This window comes from Temnothorax americanus, unplaced genomic scaffold, assembly GCF_048541705.1.
Source record: "Temnothorax americanus isolate GAGA-0224 unplaced genomic scaffold, ASM4854170v1 Scaffold10, whole genome shotgun sequence".
Taxonomy (NCBI): domain Eukaryota; kingdom Metazoa; phylum Arthropoda; class Insecta; order Hymenoptera; family Formicidae; genus Temnothorax; species Temnothorax americanus.
Genome location: NW_027509231.1, coordinates 3154609 through 3176700, shown reverse-complemented (window position 1 = coordinate 3176700; position 22092 = coordinate 3154609). Strand labels below are relative to the sequence as shown.

Here is a 22092-nt window from a genome sequence, read left to right as displayed (position 1 = left end):
TTTTTTAAATATGCGGAGAGAAAGTTCGCCGTTAATTAAATTAATTAGAACGAGAGTTATTAAAGTTTAAAGATATACGAGGACTAATCATCCTGCATAAGACAAAATTAATTGAGGCGATGACTTCTCTGTACCATCCCAATTTCTTAATTTATTAGTCATTTGTCGTAGCATGTGGCGGCCGATAACGAATCTACAGAGATTCATTTAAGTCGTTAATACGACAGATCGCCCTTGTATCCGCGAAACGTCATGTTTTTGCACGAGAGGCGAGATTACGGTAATCAAGTATCAAATCGTCTATCCCGCGCGGGTGTGCTGCTGCCGGCGTGGAAATCCGCGCGACCTCGGCGGTAAGCGGTAACCTTGCACCAGCGCTCGTCATCAATCTTTAATTTCCACACCTGCAGCAGACAGATCCACCGCGCGTGCGAGTCGAGCTCCGTATGCGTGCCTCTGTGTAGACGACGAGAGAGTCTGTGTGCGAGTAGATTCCCCGAGACCCTGACCCAGGTAAGAAACGGAGATCCTCGTCTGTAATAACACACCTGGAGACATCAGTGAAAGAAGTCCATATGTTGGCTCGGGTATACCGTAGATTAGGCTCTAAACATCACGTGCGCATAACGCGGTGGCTAAGGCGCCATTGTTAACGCGCTTCCTTCTCGCGTACTTTGATTTTTATCCCTCTCATACGGAGGGAAGTCTCGGGATAGAAAGAGACTCTCGGCTATATCTAAACATTTATTACGTGTTTTTTATGCGGTATTTGAATGATAACTTGATGTCGAAATAATATCTACGTTTAGCATGCATTTAGAAGCGCCTTAACAATATGCCTTAACAACCTGACAGCTTAATTTGTTGCCGGTTGAATGGAGCGAGCGCCACGGCGCGGGAAGAACGTGTTCGTGAATAGTGGTGTCTATCGCCGCCTTTTGAATCGAATCGATGAAATTGAAAATAGGTATCGTGCACCGTAATCAGGAAGCGGACTGTCGGTCATCCATTCGCTCAGTGAATAATAGTAGAACGCGGGACCCGTGATTTCTTATACGGTCGACGAGAGCCACGCTGCACCTCGCTGTGTTTGTTAAGGCGACGAGCCCTATCTTGTTCGATCGTGCATTACGATGTTCAGAATGCTCAATGGACGTTCCATTGCGATCAGTACTTATCTCCGCTATCAATATTTATCTTCTTCGATGCTAGTAATTATTTTGTTTCCTCTTCGGCAAATTAACCGTTTCTAATGTAAACTTCTAAAGTGTGTGTAAGCTTTCGCAATTGCTACCGAGTCTTTATTGCTTCGTTATGCGCCACGTGCGTGTTGTATTCATAATTTCGATTCTCTTACAGTTGAAACGTTCGTTAATGAAACAAGAATATTTCTAGCGCGAAATCTCGCGTTATACCAACAGCCTCCGTTTTTTTTCCTCGGATAATTACCGCACGCGGGCATGAATTTCTCTTCTTCACTTCCATTAGCATGTTGTGTTTCACTCCCTGCATAAACAGATCGTATCTTCGACGCTGAGAAACAGAGACCAGAGACCTATCTGTTATCAGAGTAAGCAAATCGTGAAAGTCTGACTGTGTGATTTCGTTATACGTTTTGGGTCTGCTACTTAAGTTGCTTAATATCCGATCGAAAACACAAATGGGCGGGATTCGGGTGAGCGAAGAAGAAATATCTTTTGCCAAACAAGAAACGACTGCCACATAAATAGGAAAAAAAGGCAATCGAATCTTTTCTGCTCGACTAATGATCGTTTCAGCTTTCGCTTTGCCACACGCACGTCTCTTCGTATTTTCTCTGGACATTGGATGCACCACGTGAGACGAGATGCATCGCCAGCCCTAATTTGCTCCACGCGTCTCTCAACCCTCGTCGACTCACCGAGAGAAGTCGCACGACGACGTCTCTTCACAAAGTCTTCGAACCGAGATCGCTGCTGTGCGCAAACATCGCGTTTCAAAAATGAAAGGTATTCCGCTGCGGAATCGTCCACTTTGGGTCCCCTAATTGCGGGTAACGCTCACTGACACATTACGTTCTTCGCAAAGTGATGCTGTAGCCATTAACCGCGTCGCGAGTCGATCGTCAGCGGGCTGAAAACCTCTGCACGCAACGCGGTCCGAGTTCTCTCAATGCGCAGGAGAAGTTCCTTGACTCCGCGCATTTCCTTATTATGGGGATTTCTCGCCACCGCGTCTCGACCTCGTAGATAATTATAATTTTGTCGGACGATGCGAAAAAATTGTGCCGAACGAGTAATAGGTCTCTCTGTTGTGCTGTCTCTGACACGTTGATCTTTCCTTACAGTGACTTTGCAAAGACTCCCTGCTCGCGTGGGCAGGCGCCTTATAACATTCATTTGGTGAACCTCGCGTTAAATTGCACATCATAAAAATATACCTCGAGCCGCTTTACAGCCCGTCCTACCTTGATATCTATACATTTCGCGAATTTGTCATGCTTGCATATATAAAACGCATATAAATTCTCCTTCAGGGGAATATAAAATCCGTAACGGGATTTGCGATGCATTAGAGAGATGCCAGCAGTTAAAGAATATATCGCACAGCGATGTTTATATTTTGCAATTAATCAATTAAATTAACATAAATTAAGAGTATAATATTTTCTCGAGACTTTTGATTACGTGATATTCTATATATAATTGCAAGCACAACGCTTGCAACGTTGTCGTACTCTTCAATAGTTGTACAGACTAGGTATATCGCTCGCTCACCGCTATTCCTCGTGTGTGTGCCCATGAACCCTAGGGTTCATCTTCAAAGGTCACGCGAAGATTCCACCTCGTGGCTCGTACACCTCGGAAGCGTTCTTTCTTGCTCGGAAACCACTCCAGTAATGATGCAATCGTGCGAGAGTACGTGTTCCTCTGTTATACGTGCGAAACTTAATTTCCAGCAATGTACTTCTTGCACTACTTGCGTTTTGTTTGGCACCTGAGATTTTCACTATCGCTTCGCGCGCGTTTCGATGTAAACTTGCTGAAGAAATCGTAACCTTTAACAGTAATTCTAATTTCAAACATATTAATTAAATTGCATCGCGATATTCAATTGTAATACTGCACCGGGCAAAATTTAGAAAGTAATACTTATAAGACAAAGAACGGACAATTATACATATTTAAGATCCCCAAGTAAAGATTCCTGAGTTTCTTCAGGCGATAAAAATTCTTTGATCCATGTTATACTAAATAAAGTTAAAAGGATTTGAATTGGTTGATCTATTAAACATTATTAAAAAATTTGTTAAATATTATTTAAATATATAATGTTATGTTCAAATGTATTCAAATAAAATGGTATAAGTATACAAGGAAATAAGCATTTAAAAGAAATTAAAAATTACAGAAAGTTAATTTAAATAATCGTAAATTTTTTTTATATAAATGTTTTGCTCAAAATTAAACTTTCAACCAATTACTAATACAATACGCGTTAAATAATTGTATACTTTTTTTAATTTTTATATATATATATAATTGTGTGTGTGTGTGTGTGTGCAATAAGTATTTAATAAAAAAAATTAATATTCATTGAGATATGTATAATCTTAATCTCAATCTCGTCAAAATGATTAAAAATTACAATCGAGTACAAAAGCACAAAATGTTATATAATTACACATTTTATTTATATATATATATATATATATATATATATTATAGTAAACATATTTTATATATATATTTATGTATTTTTATATGTATTATTGTATATTATATTTTCATATACAAATCTTTCTCACTAAAAAAATGCAGAAAAAAATTATTTTTAGCAAGAAAGAAAATAATACGTCATATAAAATTTACAAATAATACATCATATACAATTTACAAAGAGGACGAGCGTGGCTTAGTAGACAGCGCACTGGTCTATTGAGCCAAAGGTCTCGGGCTTCGATTCCCGGACGAGAATCGGAACCCGATAGAAAAATTATATTCGCTCATTCTCATCTCGGAAGGCAATGGCAAACCACCGAGAGTATGTCTCGCCAAGAGAACTTCTCTGAAAAATATAGCCGTTCGGAATCGGCGTTAAACTGTAAGTCCCATATACAATGTGTATAATCTACGTGCGCATAACACATGTATATGAAGAGAAGTCACCACGCTAGGCTACGAGTAATAGGACTGAGGATGATGATGAAAATTTACAAGCTGATATTATAGAGATATCAGCAGAAGAAAGAAATAATTGGGGAAAAAAAATTGAAAAAATTAAAATTGATTTTCGACATATATAATTAAAATTGAAAAAAATTAAAATTGAAACATTGTTTGGCATCAATGCGTTATGGATACAAAAGTTTCGTTATATTCTTCCTAATGATCGGTATCTGACCCTGTTATTAGGTCAAACTGTCTGTAGTAGATATATATTGATATACTATCGCATAAACAGACCACACATCTACTACAAGTACTACTACAGACAGTGTAGCCTCATAACAAGATCAGATAACGACCATTGAAAAGGATATAACGAAAATTTTTGTACCCATAACGCATTGATGCCAAACAATCTTTCTATTTTTATTTTTTTTTAATTTTAATTTCATGTTGAAAATATAAATTTTTAATTTAAAAAAAGTTTTCCTCCCCGCTATTTCTTTCTTCTGCTGATATCTTTATAATATCAGCTTGTAAATTGTCATCAAGGGCTCCAGGGAGAATCGCGATGGCCATTTGCCTTGCAACTCATACATCTCCTCATATAACTCTGGAGAAAATAGAAAGATGCGGGGTTGTTTTGGATATGTTGGGCCGTCAAGTTTGACGATATTGCCATATTTATCACGCAGCATCCGCATTAGTGCTTGGAACATTCACATTATAGTATTAACCTGCATCGTTTATGCCAACAATTGATTTTTATGTAAATAAAAGATCAATGAAAAAATATATTTAAATACTTTAATTTACATTTGTTATTTGTTTCATGGATAACTAGATAACGGATCTAATTAAGATTATATTCTGTTAAGTTTTTCCATTAAAAATAATAAATCCGATATTGGAATAATTTTAGATAAATTAATAAGAATTAATAGACTAGTTATAAAAAATATAGATAAATATATAAAGTGTAAATATATTTTATTTTTATTTTTATTTCAATGTGTCAGAACCAAAAAAGTTTGCATATGTTAAATAACAACACACAAAAACTCTAAACATGTAAAGTAACTCGAATCTGTTTATTACTGTCTATTATGATTCTGTAGCGGATTCTGACATTATTTTCGAAGGATAGAATACAACTAATATTGGTGAAATTTTAGATATAAATTTGAATTTGAATATAAGAACGATTAACGGTATTTCATCATTTCATATATGGACGAAATAATTCTTACCTATAAAAGGCATCAATCTGAAGCTATTTCCAAGTAAAGGTAGTGCTTTTGGACCAGGAATATCCTTGGTCGGCCGTACGTATTGCCAGTTTGAATTGTCAGTGTTCGCTGTTTCAAATGTTCCTCTCGGATACACTTCCCACTTTGATCTTGCGCGACTATAGCGTTTTCAATGGCAAACGCACATCGTTAATTCCGTGAATAAAAAATCTGGTCCGTAGCATACTTATCGCATTTCTTTAGACCTTCTACAACGTAATATTGAACGATTTTTACAAGATTATTAACTCAAGTACTTATTCAATATGTATATAATTATATACATATTGATATATATATATTATAGATTAATATCGGCGATTACGCAAATATCCGAATGACTTTATTAACCGTCGTTAAGCTGGAAATTAATTAATTTCCAAAATTGAGGACAATATATATATATTTGCAAGTAACAAGTTGGATTATTGATATGATTCTAATTAAAACCGAGTTAATTGCCATTTATCATCAAATTGCACAATCCGGACTTTTTTTCTTTCTCGCATGCGATCAAGTCATTGCAAGATCGCAAATTGTATTAGTTTTAGCGTTTTAGTCCCGATTTCCATGTTTCAACGCACGCGGTACGCGAAAGAAATATTCGACATAACGGAAGCGATATATGTATAATCGAAATAAAAGATATCGAACGTGCGCGCCTTCGCTCGTCCGGCATCGCTCGTCGTAAATTATCGTCTTGGTCCGTGCCGAGCGAGGTGGAGATCATCTCGGCAGATGGTCGGTATATCACGCTGGACCACAGCCGCATTGATGACTGCGACGACGACTATAACGACATCGGCGACTGTGTCGATCAAGAAGCGAGCGCATTTGCACCCAATGAATATTAATCGCGCGATATATAATCTGTCACCAGCGTTGCAATTAGCGCCGATAATGACAGCGTTTGGTCGCGGTGCGACGTCCGGTGTCACGACGAGTGCCGGCGAAGATGGATCCCCTGATGGGTTCCGATGCGCATCGTGGGGGGACTTTAAATCATCGGGATGCTAATGCAACGTGAAAATAGCTATCTTAAAACGACAGGCCCGATGACTGTGCGAGTCGTATTGACTCCGAAGATGGATCGCGCAGCGGTGCACAGCGGATCGGAGACCAGATCTCGGAGATTACGAGTTTTTGCCGCAATACGGGAATGGTATTGATTTCAGGAAAAGTAATACCATCGTTAATTCTTCCGTTCGATGATACGAGCTATTACTCATGCCGCACTGTATTAGTTGCTCTATTGAATAATAAATTTTTAAACGACATCAGAAATTGAGCAATTGTGTGAATAACGGTTTATGTGATTTTGTTTTCGTAGGGGAAATGAAATATATGTGTGTACAAATCGTTTGACTAGCAAATAGGTAGTGCGAGAATAAGAATAAGCGCGTCGAGAAGCAATTACGATAAATAAATGAGGATGTGAAATGGAATTTCAGCTTTGAGACTAATGGTCACTGGAATTCTCGTTCTCAGGCTGTTGGGGCAATGAATGCGCGAGCAAACGTCGCTGTAAAACATATATCCTTGTGACGCGTACACCATGTGAAGACAACTTGCATTACATTTAGTTTTTATCCTACCAGAATGAATAAGGATGACTTCAGATGTTTCGGAGACACCGCGATGTCTCGGATTCGGTCTGATTCACTGTAAGAAAAAGTTGTTGCACACATAATTATCTCCCTATCTTATTATCTTAACGACATTAATATATTATTTAAATTAAAATAGAACGGTAGGAGAGGAAGAGAGAAGATATAAAGTCGTCGGACCTGTATCTTTACGTTTCTAATGATTAACGATTTGGGTTTTAATGAAACACACGACTTTTATGCGATTAATGAACATGGAAAGAGATTAATAATATTAAGATTTGTATGTGCATACACGGCACCGTAAATTCCGTGCGACCGATGTTCATGGGAACACGAGAGAACATCGTTTTACCTAATGACTCGATGTCACCGCGTATGCATTAAAATCCGTTTTCGTCTTTCCGTACCCACCAGAACGAGGTGCGCCACAGTTTTCGCGCGACCGGTAATGCAAGTAACACTCCTCCGCGGCGTCTGGAAAAATCGCGATAATTGATGGGGGGTCGTTATGGAAAACCAAGGTTCGCAAGATAGGTGCTCCCCTCGGCGAGCCTTTCCCAAGCTGTTGACTTGACTAATGTGCGCGCACGCCTGAATGCGACGGTCCAGAAAGATATACCTTTTGACGCCATAATCCGTGAGGCGAGGCACCATTAACACACTTGACTATCGCGTCGTGGCGATGTTTCTTCGACGTTGCGATAACAAACGGGTCTCCTAGGAAGAAATTGAACGGTCAGTTTCTTCTTTGTCGAGTTATTCACGTTTTGAGGTTTGTTGATTATCGAAATGTTTCTGGGTGTCTCAAGCGAAGTCAAATAGGAGACATTTCCGTAGAAACTCTGGAAGATTTTTACGGGTTAAGATAATCTCTAGATACTGCGACGTGCTTTATGAAATGCATGTCGCAGCGCTCTTGCCACCTTTTTAGAGAATTACACGTTCCCGCGCGTTCTGTAATACCCAGGTACCTAGGTACAGAATCGATAGAATCAAGGTGGAAGACACTACGTTGGCCTCTTCGGGGCCAAGCGGTCGTGTCAAGCGTATACGGCTCTTGTACGGCTCTTTCCAAGGCCACGCGCGAGCCTGTTTTGCAACCAATAAATAAGCGATTCCCGAGGATAACTCGTGCCACCAATGGCAGAAGAACGAGAAAGCAAGCGTGGCATTTGCATCGGTGCGCGCCACGGCGATAGAAGAAGTACCGCAAGAAACAATGTGCAGCGGTGCTGATTTCCCTCCGAAGAGAAAGGCAGATGGTCTCGTGGTACACGATCCGGCTTCTGCTTCCAATCCATTAGGCGTGTTTGCGAAAGGAAGCTTTTTACTCTGTTGATCTGATTGTAGAATACAAAAACTTTCGTTTTTATCTATTGTATTTATTCTTGATCGTTAGGTTTGTGTCAGAATTACCGAAAGATGAAATGTAAAATTTGTTTAGAAAAAATTCCAAGTCCCAAATTTTAATGTACGTAACATTTTTAATGGGGAAAATTTTTGGAAATTCTTATGTTCGAAAGAAGTATTTTGTCATCATTATTATTTATTGGATACTCGCGAGCATTTTTTTCTATATATTTAGATAAGAATTTTATTTGATATCTTCGCGGATGACAGTTTCCACATTTTTTTTCCTTCAACGAGAGTCGGCAAGGATTTTTTCCTGCAACTCAGACTTCGTCGATTGACACTTCAATATTAATTTCACGACCAATCAAACGAATGACACTGCAATCTCCTCGTGTGTCAATCTCAGCGACAGGTGTCAAGGCCAGTCGCGCGATACGCCGCGCTGCCGCGCCGGAAGTTGCGCCTTCGACTGGTGCCTGCCGCTGCAACGGATGTTGAATGATAATGATTTGATGTAGTTACGTAGTTGGGATTCTTTCGTGACGCGTATAATGCGTCAGAAGCCGGGATACGTCCAGAGATGTTCGCAAATTGAAAACGCGCTGCCCATCGCGAATCTTTGTCCATCTTGTTTATTCACGCGTTCGGCGCGGAGATTACCGTCGCCGCTTAATTCTTTCGTCGGAGTACCATCAAATCGATCCGGCGGAAGTAATTCACGTCTACGATGATGAAATCGCGCGACCATCGCGGTAAAAATTGACTGAACTCGAGACACAACCCGTCGGAACGCGTCAGAATTTCAACAAACCTTAAAGCTTTAAAAAATTGATCGGTCCGCTTATAATTTCTCGGCGTTTCAATCATGCGTGTTTTTGCGCTGCGACTGCTGTCATCGATATAATCGATGATGTTATATATGCACGTGCGTATAGTGCGCCACGTTTAGCTTCGCAATCATCGCAGTAGGAAGCGCCCAGCTTGTTGGACGCTAAGCAAGTACTTGTTAAACTAATTTGCTGATTATCGCGGCGTGTCATCGAAGAAACGCCGTGATGAAATCTGCCTCGCGATAGATGACATTTACACAGTTTTCTAACCAGGCATTACGTACTTCCATGATTTCAGGGATTATAATTACGGTAGACGTAAAATAATTTGTATGTTATATACGATCCTCGTTTTAAATAAAGTTTGAAATAACTTTGAAACATAAATACGCAAGCTTTCAATAGAAATTAGTAAAAAATAACAGATTATTTTTGCAGATAAGTATATACATTTGAGACACAATTTTGTAGAGACAAAAAAAAGAGATATTTATTGATTTCAGATATTAAATAAAATAGATTTGTTATAATTTATATATATATATTTACGAGCACAGGTGTGCGCTTGGGGCAAAAGTGCGGCATACAAATTCACGTAATCGCAGTTAATTAATACGCCAAACGTATATGTACGGCGGTCCGTATATAATCAGTTATTTAAATACCGGTAGAGAAACACGCGATCGTCGCAAAAATACGAGGAAATACGCCGTCAGTGCGCAAGAGGTGCGTATACCTAACTGCAAGCAATCAGGCTTATCGAAGTCCCGCGCGACCGTAAGCCGGCAATAGCTTTCGAGCGAGATGACACTATCTATCACCTGGCTCATAGAGAACCGGACGCCGCGCTTCTAGTTTCGTGGATTCATCGTCGTCGTCATCGTCGTCGTCTTACGCGGGTCAGAGTTCAATCGCGGCCGGGACTGTCGCTGCGTCTTGCTTCGCCGGGGTGAGCTCGGCGATCGTTAATCAGCCGGTCGTTATCCAACGCTGAATCGCGCGCAGATCCCAGATCCCGTAGCCGGGATGCCAACGGGAGTAAGTAAGCCGATCCTCGTACGTAAATCGAGAATCGAACGGACGACCGCTCGACGGTGTTAAGAATTATCGCCGGCTCATATAATAGATAAATGTAAATCGGCCCGGACATTATGTTTCTTACGGTGCAAGTTCGGTCCGAGAGATTGGTACATTTTTCCTCGCTGGATTCGCGTTTTTCAAGGGAGTCGCCGAAGAGATAATTTGACGAATTATCGTCCGAAAATGTAAAAATGGACAAATTGTCATAAATCGCCAATAACTCATTAAAGACGCAAATTATTTTTTCAAAAATCTTTATCTAATAGTCTAAGAATCAGTCTTATTTATATATATTACATGAATTATATGTACATATTGTACATGAATGTCGTTCATTGCAATGATACTTCAAGTGTGTAAAAGAATTTAAAATTAAATATGAAAATTTTGTGCAAATTAAAAGAAATCGATTTAATTTCGCGAATCTACAGACAAGCTGTAGATAAGATTTAAAGAAAGCACATATTCTGTATATGTATCCTCAAAGTGAAATAAGTACTTCCGTTATTATGACGTCGACTGCGGTCGCATAGAACGAAAAGATATACTATCGTTCGAATATCGACTTTCGTGCATCATCATCTGCAGGAATCTCGCGGGAGTCCTGATGCATTATTTATAAACGATCGACGGCCATTGCGGGGTAACTTTAGTACGGAGAATGTAAATTCGCGACGTCCAAACGGACTCCTTCGACGACGTTCAAACAGGTTCTGGCGCATCGCTGCGCCACGCTGTAATTAAATCCAATAGACCCTACTGCCGATTTATTGCGCTCTTTATCCAATAATGTACAGCACAAATTAGAAATTGCAAGCGTACACCTTGCGCCGAGCGTTACGCGCCGCGCTAAATTGGAGATTACGAAATTTTGTATTCGGCCCGTTCGGGGAGCATCAGTACCGAAAATTAATTCGAAGAAGGCGTTTGCATATAATCAAATATGCAGTTAACCAAATTTGTGAGGACTCCACACGCTTCCAGACCGATATAAATACTTCTCGGTTAACATCTCCCTTACTTGAAGCCGTGTTTAATTCACGGTCTCGAAGAAAAAGAATGCTGCGTACAGCACATGTATTTTTAATAAATGTTGCATAAATATTGCATAAAAATTTTCTTATTACACGCATATTTTAATCATTACATAAATTACGTATATTGATTATTGATATGTTAACATTATAAGACCCGGGTTGCATCAACGTCGTATAATATTTAACTTTAGCTTAACTCATTCTTTGTCTCTTTCTAAGGGGACAGAAAGAGACGAAGAGAGAGAAAGAGAGTAAGTTAAGGCGAGGTTAAATATTATGCGATGTTGGCGCAACCGGGCCTTAAACAAATAAAAAATATCTTTTTCGCCTTCTTTTTTTTTTCTTCAAATATAATATAACAATGGGTAACTCAATTTGGCGATCAGTTTAATTACTTATCGATTCTTCACACTGTTACAAAGTATCAAACAACTAAAACACTTATTGTAACAAAGAAAGAGAATCAAGCTTTTGTCTCTAACAAATTTTTAATTACTTACATTAAATAATTGCCATTTTGACAATAAATGTTAATCGTCACGCAGTTATTGTCGTCAAAAATCTCAAATAACATTGTTCAAGAATGTGAACATTAGTATTTAATTATTTTTTGTAAAGCGTTGCAGAAGAATAACAATCTTTTCTTTATCAACTTAAAAATTATATGTTACATTACATTCGAGACGCGTTCATGTCGTGTAACTGCCGCTTCAAAACTACGGTAATAAGTCTGTCATATGATTATATGTACACTTTTCTCAGAGACACCTCGTTATGCTTCCAAACCATGGTTTTTTTCTTAAAAAAAAAAAAGAGAGAAATTGTCCGATTTTGCAGAGCACTCCTCACGGAGTTCGTATTCGTGCAGACTCGCCGCGTTTCTCAGAGGTTCGCAAGATTTTCGATGTAAGCCGGATCCTCGTAATTTATTCAAATGTGGGCAAAACAGCGGGGCTGGCCGAGGGCGATATTTTGCTCGAAATTACAAGCTGTCTTGCGCATTCGAAATTGTTGGGTAAAATGGACGTGTGATTGCACGGAAAAAACTAGTCGCCGTCGCCAAAGACACCTCAATTTTGAGTGTTTTCCTGAAAAACGCTCATTTGTAGAGTTTACGGTTCCCGTAGCTTCTTTTTTTATATTGTATATAATATATGAAATTATATATTATACAATCCGCGATTATATTTCTCTGTATCAAAGTATCTCGACGTGTTGATTAGAAATTATTTTATTAATTTTATCAATAGCTTCATCAATGAAAACTTATGTTTGATATATAATCCGGTGATATAAAATATCTAATAAATTTTTTTAATATAATGATCAACTTTTATTTGCATCTTCTTTCAGCGAATAAATTAATTTACATGTTAAATATTCATACATCGTCCACATATTTATGCAATAATCAATTTTGTTGATCAGTGTAATGAATGTTATATATAAACGTCTGTTATAATTTGCACAGGTATTTTTTTAAACCGAGTTTAATGTACGATAACTTTTATGTCCAGAGTGCAACGTTGCTGGATTTGTCAACAGCAACGGCCACGTGGAGAAAGTACCGTATGTCTTCTTACCACAGCAAGGGCAGATAATATATCCGCACGCGGAGATTCGTTTCGAAGGTAAGTTCGCAGCGTTGAATAAAAATTAATAATGAAGATGGCACTTATTTTTGTTACGTAAGAATGGACTGACATTTTTGCACGAAGCAAAACAATCTATATTAGCAAGAAAGATGAATCGATCGCGATTGCTTTTTCTCACGATAAAAAGAAATAGTATGCGGTGAGTTTACCGCACAGCCTTCATAAAAATTCACCCGGCGCCTCTCCAACAAAATTCCCATCGGCGTTTATTCCGCTCATTATCTCCTGCCTCGTTTCTTTTGCACGATCGCTTAACACGGACATAAATTACCTTTCGAAACTAGGTGTGACCACTCCTGTATGCGGGATCGCCGGTGCCCAGCAATTGGGAAGGACGGGATGGTCCGAGTTGAGGAATCTCTCCAACGCCGAGCCGCCTTTCAGACTGTTCCGAGACGAGGGCAGAACGTTCCTTCAGGTTGGTGAGAGAGAAAGAGAAAAGTACCGTGTGTAGTACCATGTCTCTCTGTCATTACGCGAGTATAAGATCGCAATTAGCGTAAGTAGCAGCGGGCCGAATTGATCGGGAGAAATATTTACGCACCGCCGATTTGCCGCGAAAATTGCATGTTCATTCGATCATATTACCTTTGCTCGAGAGATACAAAAACGAACCTTTGAGCCGCAACTTTGTAGTTAAACGACACCGACGATGCTCTCGATTACCGTAAATAACCCGCGCGGCGATGCCGAGGTAAACGAAGAAACACTTTTCTTGCATTATCGAACCGATATATAAATGCTAAATTGATCCAATTGCCATTTGTTTATCTCTATATTTTACCAATAATCAGTCCGCGGGACGGTGGCGTTTGATGTAATTGTTATTTATTGTTTGCCGTCTCTTTCTATGTTAAAGGCAAATGTTACATATTTTAGTAAATATATAACAGAGTTTGTCATATTGCAATTTATTACAATATTGCATGATAAATTATCTCAATCGATCGATCGATCATTTCATCAATCAATCAATCATTTCAGTGGATCGGCGAAGCTGGACTGAAAGACGCAGCGGAAGGACGAGTCGTGACAGCCAAGCTTGTCTGTAGAGACGCATCACCGAAGTCAACATTCTCTGGGGTTTTTACACCTTGCGTAGCCTTCAGAGTGGCCGGTTCGTCATCAAAAAACAGTACGTACGATAAGAAAGAGATTACCATATTATATGTATATCTTGAACAAATTTTACAAGCTTCATAATTTTTAATATATGAAACACTGCGAACGTGCGTAACATTTCACAAATGTTTCGCTTCACCAATTGAATTCAGAGAATTTAAGAGACTAGAATATATATTGTATATATAAAAATATACAGATTAAACAAATATATAAAATATATCTATTGAAATATGCGAGAATAATAATATATTTAAAGAAAATAAAAAAGAAGAACTTGCCTTTTAGAATATATTCATTACAAAATTAGATTAATTTCATTATTTATTACGTGTGTTACTTTTATTTCAACGAAATTTAATTTAATTAGTATATGTGGAAATAGTAGGATTATCTACTAATGAGAACGTTCCAAAGAATGAGTATCAGGCATCATAAAGAAATATACGATTCGTTAAGCATATATATTTCTTTCTCGCAATAGGCGTACGAGAAGTAATGTTCTCGTCGACGTCCCAGGTGACGCAAGGATTATCAGCTACGGAATACACCGCCATCGGTCTCTCCTCTGTAATCTTAGCCCTCATATACGTGGCCAGCGTATCGTTATATTTGCACAGCAGAAGGGCGAAGAGAAAATCCATCGAGGAAGCGAACATCACTCTCGACGGCGGTCGAGACGGCGGCGGATTGGTGAAGAGTAATCCGTTGTTGGCCGCTTCGAGACACTTCGAGAGCGACACTAATAGCGGACTCACCGAGAGCGATTTAGGCGAGGATCTTCCCGCGAGCGATAACGAGCAAGGCTTCGAAAATGTAAGTGCAGTATGAACTGTTACTTTTCAATCGATTGTTCAATTTTCCAGCAAACTATGTCCTCTAAATTCAATTGAATAATTTTATCTAAAAGAGCAGTTACTTCGTCGCGCGCATCATACATACATAACTAGATTTATTCCTGGACGATTACGAGAAATTTTGATTTTTCAGAAGCAGATTGTAGATATATTTGTTCTGTCGCGTAATTAGACGAGTTTTACATCATACCGAGGATGTTAACGTAATTATTGAAATGCAAGGCGCCACGCAATGGAATTGCCCGGTTATCTCTTCGCGCGATTCGCGAGATCTCTAGTGCGGAAAGCTATTCGTCTCTCTCTCCCGGGACCACCGCGCTCGCGTTTAATAATGCATCCAATTAGCGCATTGGTTTTGCGCTCCGTTAGTCCGTACCATTATATAAGTAGGTGAGGTGCATCCCACTTTTACGCCGTACACCGGTTGTTAGAATACCACGCACTGCGATTTCAGCGCGTTCTGCGAACTGCTTCCAGTCTCCACGTAGCGCAATTCTTTTCTTTGCTGAAACCAGCGCGAGCGTAAGTCGCGTCGCTGCCAGAAGAAGTCAGGCCTTTGTACGATCTAGTCTCGTGCCAAAGAATCTCAGTGATAATATCGTTGATTAATAAATATTGATTAGAACCAGTAAGATTAAAGGGTCATCCAGCGCAAGGAAGAAGGTAATTCGTTTATAATTCATATAATATCCGGTTCGGATGTGCAACTTTGCGAATTATGGAATAATCTCGCTCTCGAGTCTGCCGGTCAACGATGTCGCACGTTTCTTCAGCAGGTGACGTCCGCGATCGTTCATCCGCACTGCGTATATCTGGAGCAATCGGAAGGGCCCTTCCCCCCGGGTTCTATACTGGGCGAGAGACTACCGGAAGAGGATGTACGGGTCGTGGAGACGGCTGACAATCCGCATCAGCAAGATGTACCGGTTCTTCCAGGTACTCAACGAAGGAAATTGTACTTCAATCCCGCGTACTTCGATCGACAGCTATTGCTGGTAAGTTGTTTAACGGGGCGGCGGAGGAGGGAGGGGAAGAAAAATGTTGCTTATTTCCCATTCGCGCAAGTCATCCGCGAACGTTTTCGAAGTCTGGAATGCTTTTAATGGACGTACCCTCGACGTCTGTTCGATTCGTCTACCGTTCTTACACACTCGACCAGCGACAAGATAATTTGAAAACAGCCCGGCGTTTTCCTAGGCCCCACCTCCGGCTGCCATCGAGTTCCTGCTCAAAATCCGAGAAGTCATCTCCATCGCCAAGCACAAGATGGCCGCGAAGAGATTTGTTCCTACCCTCATCGGTAAGTGCGTGCGTCGGTATTCTTCGTCAGAAGAGAGATTATTATCAATTCCTCGAAATAAATAATGAGACAGAATGAACTTCACGAAGCAAATAATGTACGAGAAAGAAGTTTTTTATAATTTGAAAGGAGTGGCATATGAATAAGTAATCAAATCAATATTTCTTCTCGTTCATGCGAGGAATAGAGAAATTGGTGAAAGTACAATTCAGTTTTATTAAACCTCCGCGCATTTTCAATGTCCTTAGCGTGTTATATATCAGATTTCCAATTATTTTATTCCTTTGGTCTCGGGTACGCGATTTCGTGCGTTCAATAGAAAGCACGCGAAGCATTTTGTAACGCGCGAAAGTAAAGTGACTTTCACTCGCTATAATTAGGAATAATTAATTTTCGCTTTTTCATCATCGGCGAGATAAATCTGACACGCAGGTATTCCGGAAGAGGAGAGTGGTTCCGAACGATGCGAATCGGCAAAATCGAGCAGGCATCAACAGAGAACGACCCCGAGCTCCGTCCATGGTGGTTCGGCCGCGAAATCGCGCAAATCCCAACGGTGTACTGGATGTCCCGGCTGCAGCGAGGCTCCTCGACAGCTTCCTGCTCTTCCTGTACCCGATCTACCCAGCCACGGTGAGAGTAAGGTGCGCGCCTGGTTAGAAGACGTACGACCACCGCAGCGTCGCTGGAGAGACGCCGAGGACACGCGCAGGAATTTCCAGGAAAACGCTCGAACGTTTGCTAGAAATCTCGAGTACCTGAAGCAGCTGGCTAGACGCGATTTCGGCGATCCGGACGATCACGCGAATCTGATCGGCAAATCGGTGTCGTCGTGGAAAGATAACCCGCCGATGCTGAGGACTTTCCAGAATATCGCCGCTAGGAGCGAGATTTTGGAGAACGACGATCGTCACAGCGTGTCCAGACGGTCGACCAGGTCCATGTTCGAGGGAACCGAGTACGATCGTTACAACCGCGGTAAACGGGCGAACGGTAGACCGTTCCAATTCGCCGCCGGTGACGACGCGATAAACGCGAAAGTTCGCAAGGCCATCGAGAATTCTTTCATCAAGCAGATGGAGGAGAACGCGGCCATGGAAAGCGAGTCGAAGGAGAGCGTGAAAGACGACAGGAACAGCAAGAGTGAGAACGAGTCGGCGAAGACGGAGAGATCGTCCAGCAACACGGACAAATCGGAAAAGTCACGATCTCAACAATCGCAGAGCAATTCCGCGCCGAAGAGATCGAGAAAGTCGAAGGCGCCGTGCGTACCGCAGTCGAAGGAACTCCCGGATATGATCAATGAATTACCCGGCGCGAAAAACACCGCGAAGCGCATCATGGACGCCGTGATACGCGAGATGGTGGACGTGAAGGCGTTGGATCATCATCACTCCGATCGTACTACCGCGATCGGCGATTACGAGGTGGACAGTCTGGAGCGTTCCAAGTGCAGTCGGAAATCGTCGACGTCGCCAGACCAGTCATCGACGGATAATCAATCAAGCCCGGCCTTGTCTACGGCGTTGCCGATGGACGAGGAGCTAACGATGCAAAATGCCGTGATCAACACGCGAACCGGCGAGATGACGATGTCGAAGCTCAGCAATCAGATTCTTGCCGAGAGGAATCGCTACAACAGTCTGCCGGAGTTGATCAGCAGCCAGCGATCAGAGACGTACTCGCTGGTGAGCGAGGTCTACGTGAACGACGGCTACGCCAGTCCGGCCTGCAGCGATGACAGCGGCCCGGAAATCCAATACGAGCCGGAAAATCCGGGTCATTTGACCATCAAAGTCCAGGACTCACCGGAGAACTATGTGAAACTCGACGAGTCCGAATACGAGCCGGACACGTTGGACCGAAAACCGATGAAGCTGCGGATCAACGACGATATGCAGTACAATCGAGGGGAAATTGCCAACGAGATTTACGTGGATTCGTTGGAACGACCGGCTCAGATCCTTCTCAAGAGCAGGGGCAGTTTCCGCGATGAGAATTCCCCGCTGCAACGCGGCCACGGGAGTCTACGGGAGATCTACGAGGCGAGGATTAAGTCGAGCCTGAAGGACTCGCACTTGACGAACGGCCACGACGCCGAATGCCAAATTAATGGTGAGCCCGACGGTGTTCCCTCGTGGAAGAAGTGCAGGTACTTGACGCCGGACAGCAGACAAGCGAAGAGACAACGACAGCCGCACAATCAGCCGGACGTGGTGCCGTTGCCGCCCACGGACGAGGAGATCTATCAGCGGCCGAAGCCACCGCGACGCGTCGAGAACGCAAGACTGCCGCCGTTATCTCCAAAAAACGCCTGGGACGGGAGTCCTGTCGAAGCGGGTGACCCTACGGCCAGCAACGGCGCTCCTGTCCCGAAAGCTGATGGATACTATGTAGGGGACCAGACCTGTCTTTGTGCGTCGCAAACTCAAGTCGACGTCGCGACCAAGTACGAGGTTTACAACGAGGAGCATCGCGAAGACGTCGTTCCCTTAACGGGAACGATGTTCTTCAATGAGAGATTAGGCGAATGTACCGTGACGAACGGCTGCAGGGACTGCCCGTGCGAGACGCGAATCGAAATCGAAGTTCCTGGGGACAGGTGCAGGTTCTACGGGCATGTGGCTTCCTCCAAGGAGGAAGTCTCGGTGCGGGAAACGAAGGTAACGCGAGAGAAACGGTCCGTCACGGGCTCCTCCCATTACAGGAGTTCCGCGAGGAGCTCCAGGACGCGATCGTGGAGCATCGACCATCGCCAGGAGGACGAGGACAAGCTCCTCAACAACAACAGAGCGCAGAACTGCTCCAGAACGAGACAGCTGATGAAGGATTTCTCGAAGAGCTGCGATTCCAGCTCGAACGTGCCGCCGTTGGTGGACAATCGGCGTGGTCACGTCAAGGTCGAGGACAGCGGCTACCTCAGCAGCACCGACAGCAACGGCTCGCACAAACGATTGCTGAAGCACGAGGTGAGCAGCGTGTCCGAGGAGACCGACGAGACCGAGTCGGTATGCGACGGCGCCAGCGAGAGCGGCGCCGAGAGCATCGGCACCGACAGCGTGTTCTTCGGCAACTTTCGCAGACTGTCAGAAATTTCCAAGAGCGCCGATTCCGGCGTGGATCTGGGAGCGAAGAATCCGTCGTATTACCAGCCACTGTTCGGCGCGAGGACCGAGACCGCGGTAGTTCTGGAGAGAGCGAATTTCAGCACGAGCGACAGCGAAACCGAGAGTCTCGTCACCGTATTGCCTCCATGTAATGGTCAGTGCAACAAGTTGGTGTCATGAACGATGCCGAAGTATCTGATTGAAATAGATGATCTCTTCATACCATGGATTCTCCGGTAGATTCTGTACGGTAGGCAACGTATATTGGTACCGAATCTCAGTAAAAACGTTGATATAAAAACAAAAACTTTAAAATTATTTATAACATCTTTTGCGAAATACTCGCACATTACGCAATAATTTCTATAGGAGTAACGATGGCACAAAGATAAAATAATTAATTAATTCTTATTTTTTTATTATGAATGAATTGTTAAGAGCACATATCGTGATATGTTAATCTTTTACATAGAAATGTCAAATCGTGAAAAGCAGAACAGTTTCTTATTGGAATTATTTGTTTCTAATATATTTTCTGTCGGTACTATATAGATTTACACCGTAGCAATGTTAGGATGCAATGTAACACTACTTTTAGAGCGTAAGTGGAAATCAAAATACGATTTGCCATCGTACTAAATAGGGTATAGAATATTTAGTCCAGTTTATTGATAAAACAACAGAGTGCATTTATGCTATTAAATTTTCGAGAATGAATCTTGAAGGATTTATATATTCGCGAAAAATTAAAAATTCTAATAAATCGAAACGTTAGATAAATTTTATATTTTCTCAGAAAAGTTTCAAGGCCAGTATAGGAGGGAAGTAATTTAGAAATTTATTATTAAAATAGATAGCTTACACGATCATGATAGTTTTATAAATATTACAATTAAACACAAAGCGCCATGCGTGCTTAAGAGTTCATCAAGCGGGTAAATGATATATTCTCTTCGCTCAATCTAGAAAAATAATAATTAAAAGACTTCTGTGCTTTAATTATTTTTTATATTAATATATCTTTAAGCTAAATTATACCCAGAAAATATTTAAAAGATTTTTATGAGAAACATCTAGGTTATTATTATTAAATGACTAGTTCTCGATATATCTATTTGAAAATAGTTTAAAGAAATATGTATAAAAGAGAGACTTTTAAAAATAGTTTTTTTTTATATAATAGTTTTTAAAATAGTTTTTTACAAATTGCATACATATATTTATGTATTTATTTATATTTATTACTTTTTATATTAATTAATGTGTTAGACAAGACATGTGGAATAACTGCATGGAGAAAGTGATAATGTTTTTTATCATAGACTACGATGGAAACGCTTATGCATTTTTCTTGATTGATTGCAGTTAGTATGATCGAAATTATCGTAGTTACTGCAATCGAAATGATATGTTGAACGCATCATCGGCCGGAAGTGCAATATTAGTCCATAATAAAGAGAAACTGCACCAATCATAAATTAAGTAAATAGGCACGATAAATTTAGAATAGATTCATATATTCACAAAATGCGCAAAGATTGTTTCTACAGGAGTACGACAGCACGAAGATAAAATAATTAATTAATTATTATTAAGATATTATTTTTCTATTATGAATGATTTTAAGCATCGTTTTTTCAGGAAATTTTTTTAAGCGTTTTTGAAGATATTTACTTGTTTGAAGAAGTTAATGACAGGAGAAAAATTTATGTAAATATGTAAGTCAAGAGTAATGATATCTTGCCAAAAAGGTATTAATATTTTATATACTTTTCTGATATTATTACAGATGCTATGATAATTATTGTTATTGTTCCTCCTCTCATTTCCTCATATTTTCAATTGCTATCAAAATTACTTTAGGTGATTAAATATTGCAGTTATTAAAAAATATATGCCAGCATAACTGATGGGGAATATTTTCACCGTCTCTTATTAATGAATAGTCAATTAATATACATTAATATACAGGTTGAAATAAGATAACGTATAATATTAATACAAGAATTATACATACAATATGTATTATATGCAAAATTTGTGAACTTATCTTCATAATTTTATTTTATGATAAATATTGTATTTAAGATTTATTTATCGCTAGTACTCCAAGTGATTTACATAAAAGCGAAATAATATATTTTTCCATGTTATTAGTTATTATTTTGTTTGCAAAAGTTTTATATTTAATATTTAATAATTATTTTTTTCAAATTAATATATTTCTATCTACTTTTTAGAATTGTTAACATTATAGAAGCGCACGCTTCCATGTACCTGCCAAATGTAAATAATCGAGATAGATTTTAATATATATCGTTAACTGCATTTACATATATTATTTAATATCAATTTTGCGATATTCTGTTTTAATATACATATATTTTATGGAATGTTGAAGTAATATAATACACAGCGAATATACACATATGCCATTATGATCGTAAATACTTTCATGAGCACATGAACAAGGGAAGATTAATAATATATATTATATTAATTTATTTTTTATTTGATATTATAGGTCTGCGTCAATTTATTGTGTTAACAATTATTTAAATGTAATGACAACGATAGTCATGATAATATTTATTGCGTTATGACTTTTCAAATTCAACAAAAGTATATGATCATATTTGCTAAATCGTTAATAATAGATTGCTCTTAAATTTATCAAGTATCAATATCGCCCAGATTTTTGAAT

The 22092-nt window shown here is 40.2% G+C and overlaps 1 protein-coding gene across 2 annotated transcripts in view; it reads left to right on the top strand.

The window, feature by feature from the left end:
• Positions 1-22067, top strand: part of Sha (shavenoid) — an 86357-nt gene extending 64290 nt beyond the window's left edge. Inside the window, exons 5-11 of one of the 2 annotated variants that reach the window (XM_077413546.1) lie at positions 12865-12978; positions 13287-13420; positions 13987-14137; positions 14609-14940; positions 15755-15976; positions 16179-16281; positions 16714-22067. In XM_077413546.1, the coding sequence (XP_077269672.1) occupies positions 12865-12978; positions 13287-13420; positions 13987-14137; positions 14609-14940; positions 15755-15976; positions 16179-16281; positions 16714-19568 (3911 nt within the window). In that variant the 3' untranslated portion in view covers positions 19569-22067. The remainder of the gene's footprint in view (positions 1-12864; positions 12979-13286; positions 13421-13986; positions 14138-14608; positions 14941-15754; positions 15977-16178; positions 16282-16713) is intronic. The other variant, XM_077413553.1, reaches the window with a different exon arrangement.
• The last annotated feature ends 25 nt before the right edge of the window (positions 22068-22092 follow it).